General features: G+C 52.0%; 1 protein-coding gene across 2 annotated transcripts; it reads right to left on the reverse strand.

Annotated features, from left to right (window-relative positions):
• Window positions 1-264: 264 nt before the first annotated feature.
• Window positions 265-5,792, reverse strand: BCKDK (branched chain keto acid dehydrogenase kinase). 2 transcript variants are annotated; one of them, XM_049789179.1, is made up of 12 exons: window positions 5,700-5,792; window positions 4,787-5,151; window positions 4,613-4,681; window positions 4,406-4,495; window positions 4,078-4,125; window positions 3,878-3,997; window positions 3,697-3,795; window positions 3,446-3,519; window positions 2,833-2,961; window positions 2,653-2,742; window positions 794-952; window positions 265-705 (listed from the first exon to the last, which is right to left on the reverse strand). In XM_049789179.1, exons 2-12 carry the CDS (start codon window positions 4,979-4,981, stop codon window positions 561-563), a joined length of 1,218 nt encoding a protein of 405 aa, XP_049645136.1. In that variant the 5' UTR covers window positions 4,982-5,151; window positions 5,700-5,792; the 3' UTR covers window positions 265-560. The 2 variants fall into 2 exon arrangements, with proteins under 2 accessions (XP_049645136.1, XP_049645135.1); XM_049789178.1 differs by having other exon boundaries at window positions 4,406-4,516.
• Window positions 5,793-6,923: the final 1,131 nt, after the last annotated feature.

Genomic DNA, 6,923 nt, shown 5'->3' on the forward strand with positions numbered 1-6,923 from the left:
CCTGCTAAGTCTTTCAGGAAGGAAAGCATCAGAAATAAGGCTCAAAACTGGGCCAAAGAGGTTTTCAATAAAGTTTGAACCCAGGAATATTTGATGCCAGTCATCCCCCAGTCCTGTCAAAGTAAACATGCAAAGGGCTTGGGACCAGTTCTGCTGATCTCTAAGCTAGGGCACAAACAAATTAAACCCCTGGGCTTAGAGACCCTGAATGGCAGTGGAACCAAAAGTTCACCTGCCTTCCCCATACATGGGGACCAAGGGGCATTCATAATGTGAACTTTAATAACAAACAGCAGGTCAAAATTGGAGTTTCCAGAAACAACAATGATGGAGCTGGTGCTGGAGACCTCAGAAGGCCCCTCTTCCACCCTTCACGGCGAGGGCAGGAAACAGGTAATTCTGCTGATGGGTGGTGCCCAACTCCGTGTAGTCCATCTGTTTGGAGCTCTAAGACCCAAGGCCAGCAGCACATGGAGTAGGGAGGCACCCTGCCTAGCCCCGAAGGTCCTGGCAAGGGGTGTAGCCAAGGCTGGGCTGCAAGCAGGCCAAGGGTTGTGCAATCAGATGCGGAAGCTCTCCTCCCGGCCATCTATGTGACGGAGCCGAAGGTAGACATCCGTGCCAATGCCCTGCAGGGACAGCAGCCGGAGGGAACCACCAAGGTACTCTGCATAGGCTCGTGATGTGGGCAGCCCAAATCCAAACCTGGGGATAGGGAGGGTCATACAACAGAGACTTGAGAGGCTGAATCTCTTGGGCACCCACCCCTCCAAAGTAGCAGGTGGACTCTTACCCATGCATGGGTCCTGACTGGCCGTCACCGTGCATGTCCAAGTGGCCAAAGAGTGGGCTGATGCGGGGGTCCTGAGTGCTGGCCTCAGCTGTAGTGAAGTGGTAGTCCATAACCCGGTCCAGGTCTTTGTGAGCGATCCCCCCGCCCCGGTCTGAAATCCTGGCAGGGTGTTAATGACAATGGGCTTGGCTCAGCTTTGGACAGAAGGATGTGGTTCACTGACTCCCAAGCAGACGTAAGTCAACCTTTCAGTGCTTTCCACTTAGAGGAGGGATGTGTTCATCTAGATCAGTGGTTCTCAAATAGTGGGGCGTGCCTCCCAGGGTGGGTGCGAGGCTCCGTAAAGGGAGGCGGAGCGCATTTGACCTCGGCAAACACTGTCATAACAAGCTAAGCCCCGTGTTTATGTCTCTATGTCTCTGGAGCTGGGAGTAGCTATGGCCTGCTTCAAACCCTGCTTTGAAAAACTATGCATCGCAAAACATGCTCATTGTAGCCATTCATCCAGACATCACCTCTGATTAAAAAATCAGCTCAAATTATTTTATATATTTTTGTTTTGCAGATTAAAGTTGTTTTTTTTTTTTTTTTTAGTAAAGATACTATTTACAGCCGCACGGGGTGTGTGTGAAAAATGTTTTCTTCCTGGGGGGGCATGACAAAATAATTGAGAAGCACTGATCTAGATGCATGAACCTTTTGAGTGTTTTAGTTTGTTTTGAGCACCACACCCATTGGTGCTCAGGGGTTATTTCTGGCTCTGCACTCAGGAATCCCTCCTGATAGTGCTGAACCTTTTTAAAAAAATATATATGGGCCATGGGCCAGAGTGACAGCACAGTGGTAGGGCATTTCCCTTGCACATGGTCCACCTGGGACTGACCCTGGTTCTATTCCCAGCATCCCATATGGTTCCCCGAACCTGCCTGCCAGGAGCGATTCCTGAGCTCAGAGTCAGGAGTAACCCGAGTGACAACGGGTATGGCCCAAAAACCAAAAATTAAGGGCCAGTGGAGCTGCAGAAATAGCACAGGAGTTAGGACATTTGCCTTGCACATAGCCGGCCCAAGTTCAATCTCTGGCATTCCATATGGTCCTCTGAGCCTTCCAGGAGCTATTTCTGAGTGCATAGCCAGGAGTAATTCCAAAGCACCACCGAGTGTGGCCCAAAGACATATATACACAGCAGGTACAACACTTGTCTTACATATAATTCCTAGCACCCATATGGTCCCCCAAAGCCAACTAGGAGTTACCTCTGGTTACAGAACCAGGAATAAGCCCTGAGAAATGCTAGTGTAGCCCAAAAACCAAATAATTATTATTATAAAATAATTTAATGGGCACTTAGGAATAATATTTTGTTTGTTTGTTTGTTTTCTTGAGTTTGGGAGTCATACCTGGCAGTGCTTAAGAGCTATTCCTGCTGCTGTGCCTGAGTACTGCCAAGGTACCATATGCAGGGCCCAGAATATGAACTAGGAATAGTCTCTTTCTGAGCTTGTTTGATCCTTGTTTTTTATAAAGTTATGTTTCTTCACCTTTGCCTAGATTACTAAGCTTCTTATGGGATTTGAAATTTTTCTTAGTCTAGACTGATGACTCCTGAATTCTTTCACCCTACTGTCAATAAGGGAACTTATGGCTGGCCCCAGATATGTCTTGTGTCCATCTTGTGAGAATCCCAGGACTTTACACATGCAAGACAGGTGTTCTATTGAGTCACCTCCCCAGTTCCAGAGAACACCTTGTCCAACAGGGACCAGGTGTCTGCGTGCAGCAGGTTTCTAGACCATACAGTAAGTCAGAAACAGTGCCTGGAACCCATCTTCCCTAACCCACTCCCACACAGAGCAAACCTGATCACAAGATCAATATCATTGTTGGCAATGGTGATGACCACGTCAGGGACGTTGTAAGGAGTGTCTAGATGGCTCTCCATTGTGGCTCTGAGCAGAGGGAAAGACCATTAAGTGGTAAAAGCACAATCTCACCCCAAGTTTTTCTCTGCCCCCTTTCAGCATATCCAGCTGATCTACCTCATGGCATTCTTGAGCAGCTCAGGCAGGATATAGTCCAACGGCATAGGGATGAAGGGGAAACGGGCAGCCACGTGGCCATTGATGCGGACCCGGGGGGCGTTGCCGTACTTGTGTTCACACAAGCGTCTGCAGTTGGGAGCAGAGGTTTAGATCTAGATCAGTGGTTGGCTCTCAGCTGGAGGCAATTCTGCTTCCCCTCTCTCCCAGAAAGCTGCAATTTCTAAGGATATCTGCTTGTCACAACTAGGGAATGTTATTGAACCATGTATATATAGGAGCCAAGCATTCTCTTAAACATCCTTCAATTTTAGTCTCTTACCAAAATGAATTACCTGGCCCAAAATGTTTCATTGTGCCACAATTGAGAAACCCTGACTGACCCAGAGCATGCCTTGAGTAAAGGCTCAAAAACAAACCTTCGGGCTAGAGCAATAGCACAGTGGGAAGGGCATTTGCCTTGTAAGTGGCTGACCTGGGTTTGATCCAGAAGCCTAACAGGAGCGATTTCTGAGCACAAAGCCAGGAGTAACCCCTGAACACCTCCAGGTGTGGCCCCAAAACAAACAAAAAAAACTCAAGCCATCCATTCCCTTAACCACTCTGGTCTCACCTGGCAAAGTCTACCCACTTTTCAATAATCTTCTTTGGTGAAAGGCGAGTGCAGATGATGCCTACAAAGTCGGGCTGACAGGAAAAAGTGGATCAGTACTGGATGGCTCCTCCACCCACACCACTGTAAACGCTTGCCACCTCGGAACTGCTGAAGCAGCTCCAAATCTCTCTTCATGCCCTTGACCCAAGCCCTCTTCCCAAGGCACCTTCTCAATCCCCTCTTCCACACTGACATTCCCAGCACCCCACCTTATCCTCATGCAGTGCCAGGTGATGTGTGGCCAACATGCGAATTCCAAGCCTTGAGGTCAGTGTCTTGTCTAAGAAGTAGCGGACAAGCTTCTCATCCTGTAAAGTGTAGGGCCTCAGAAACCCTATGTTCTTCCCAGGCCCCCCAAAAGACCTGGACCCACACCCCACTGCCCCTGACCTCTATGTGCTTCCGGCTCTCGCGCAGGCCCTCAGCTAAGAGAGTCACCACATCTTTGTGGTCATCCAGCAGTTGTCTCACAAGCTGGCAGTACTGGGCCTCATCTGCCTGGTCCTTGATCTGCAGGGCACAGAATCATGAGCATGGATGGGCCAGCCCTGAGAGCTCAGTCCCTCCCCATGCCCTTACCCAGCCCTCACCGGAGGAAAGTCAGTCAGCTTCTGGAAGGCACGGATGTACAGCTCATGCTGCAAGGAAGAAGTGTAGAAATTCTTGGCACTTGGTTGAGAAGTCACCCAGGCTTACCTAGGTGGATTGCCACCCACCATACTTGACTAGGCTCAGACCCCCATCATGTCCTTTGAGGCATCCGTGAACCTGCAGTCTTGGCTTGAAAAGGCTGTGATCTGAGTCCCCTCTGACCCAGAAACCTTTTGGCAGGCAAGTCTGCACTCCGGTGCCTATTTGCTTCTTGGCCAGTACCTCATTGATGTCAAGGTCTATTAGGGAATCTGGAGGCTGCCTTACCACATGCAATATGGTGGGGTTGCAGCCAATGATGAATGGAAGGCTGCGGAAGCCCTTGATGCGGTGAGCGATCCTCACGGGTAACTCCTGCTGCAAGTAACGGGCACTTTTCTAGAAGAGGAGGGAAAGCAGGCTCGGGGCTGATTGGTCCGGCTGGAATTCCAAGCAACAAAGAGGGGTGGAGGAAAAGGCAGACAGAAATCTTACCAGAAGGTGGCTGCCATCCTGAGAGCGCCCTGAGTAGAGCATCATGGTAGGTGTAAGGCGGACTGAGGGCTGCAGGGAGGATTGGCATTGAAGGAGGGTCTCCAGCACCCCGCCCCCCATGTGCCCTACCTCTTTCCCCGGGCACCCACTCCAGCTCCAGCCCTGTTTGTGCACCTTCTCTGCAGCCACATCAATGGCCGACTGATTGTAGAAGGAGGTGACGGTCTTGGAACGTTCCCGAGCCATCTCCATGTGGTGTGTATCGGTGATGGAAGTGGAGCGGGCGCGGAGAGAGAGTGCGGGTACCAGGAGGGGCCGGAGTGGAGGCCCACCCCGGGGACCGCTCCCCAGCACCGATGCGAGGATCATTTCCTCCGTTGGGACAGCCGACCGCTACGAAGCAGGCCGGCCAGCCTCAGGCCGAGGTGACCCCAGAACGGGCCAAGAAGGGCGTGGGTGGACGGGGCTCCTCTGCAGCCTTAAGGATGGGTTCAGGTGGACAATGCTGCCAAGCTCAGCCCCCAGGGAGCCGCTCCCATCTATGGGATGAAGGGGACATGAGGATTTCAGTCCACGACACCAACAACTCCACGTGGGCATGACATCCCGAGCGCCCCTTCAGTCATCTCCCCACCTACACACACAGCCCCAAGTCCCGGGCAACCTTGCTATCCGGAGCTCCCGTTGTTCTACTTGAGGCGCTTTCTCTCGATCGGGGACGGGAGAGGAAGCTGCTCAGACCCATCGAGCTGGAATCCAGACTCCCTTCGGCCCCGGACACCCTCACTGGGGGGCGGGGCTGACCCCTATCAGCGTCTTCACACCCGGCTCCCCAGACCCGCCTGCGTACGTGCTCAAGTGCAACGCCTTGAGCGCCCAGGGCCGGCGGCGCCCAACTGCAGCTCGGGAGTCCCCATGTTCTCCCTCCAATGACCACTGGATTCGCCCGGGCACCCCCAGATGGTAGGTGCCAGAGTCCCCCCTGGGCCCGCGGTCCAAGTGCACCCCAGTTCAGCCCAATGGCGGTAGCTGCGGGTGCATGCTACGAAGCTTCCACGGGCAGCACCTGCGCCGCTGCTTCACTTACCGCGGGGCCAGAACCCGGGCCGGGTCCGAGCGGAACAGCCCGAACGGTCGACAGGCGGGGGTGGCCGAGCCGCCTGCGCCCTCTGGCGCTGTGACGTCGCGGGGCTGTGGGCGCCCGGTACCTCCTGGGAGTTGTAGTTCGGGTGCCCGTCGTCGCTGCCGCTCCCTCCCACTTCCCCGGAGGGAAATGAGAAATGCTCTCCAATATGGAAAGATTAAAGCATCGGACAAACGCTGCCTGAATTACTCCTTCCCTGAGATCACGTCTTTCTTTCTTTTGTCATTTCTTCCTTTTTTCTTTCTTTGTTTCCTTCCCTGGGCAGTGTGTGCCTCTTGAGCTAAGAATTGAACCCAGAGCTACCACATTACAAAGCATACACTCCAACCTTTTGAGGCATCTTCCCAGACCCAGTCCTACTTTTATATACTGATGGATTTGTGGGAAAAGTTGATTGCCTGGATCAGACCCCAGTTCAGCTTCTTCAAGCTGTCTGGCAATTACATTTTACGCAGTGTGGGTCAGAAATACAGAGATTAAGGTGCCTACATAAGGGGCCGGAGAAATAGCGCAGTAGTAGGGCATTTGCCTTGTGTAGGGTTCTGGTGCCAGGTCCCCCGACGAGGCCGGTGCAAGGGTGGGTAAGAGTCTCTTCCAGTCCGTGGCCTCGAGGCCGGACTCGGGAAAGAGAGGGAAGACTGAGCCACAGCTTACTCACCAGGGAAGCATTGTCAGAGCAATGGACTTCATTTATTGAAGGTAGGGACAAGGCTTTTAAGGGTAACCTTTAGGCAGGAAACAGAATGTGGATGATACAGTGTAGACTTCACAACAACAAGATGATATGCAGAAACAAAAGTCACAAGGTACATGGCATCATTGATTTGGATGGTATGCAAAGATAGCAGTTACAATGCCCATGGCATCATTAAATCAGGAGGCATGTAAAGATAGTGGTTGCAATGCTTATGGCACTATTAGCCTAGACAGGTTGTTTGACTTGGATGACTTTCTCTTGCACTCATAACAGCAGGGACACAAGTCTCTAAACAGAGACTTTCTTTTATATTCAAGGCCAGCTTGCAGAATTTTCCCTATTTCCCGGCCCCTCTCCCCACAGCCTTGAATGTGCTTGAATGTGGCTGACCTAGGACAAACCGGGGTTGATTTCTGGCATCCCTTATGGTCCCCCGACCTTGCCGGGAGCGATTTCTTTTTTTTTTTTTC

Source organism: Suncus etruscus, chromosome 15, assembly GCF_024139225.1.
Source record: "Suncus etruscus isolate mSunEtr1 chromosome 15, mSunEtr1.pri.cur, whole genome shotgun sequence".
NCBI classification, from domain to species: domain Eukaryota; kingdom Metazoa; phylum Chordata; class Mammalia; order Eulipotyphla; family Soricidae; genus Suncus; species Suncus etruscus.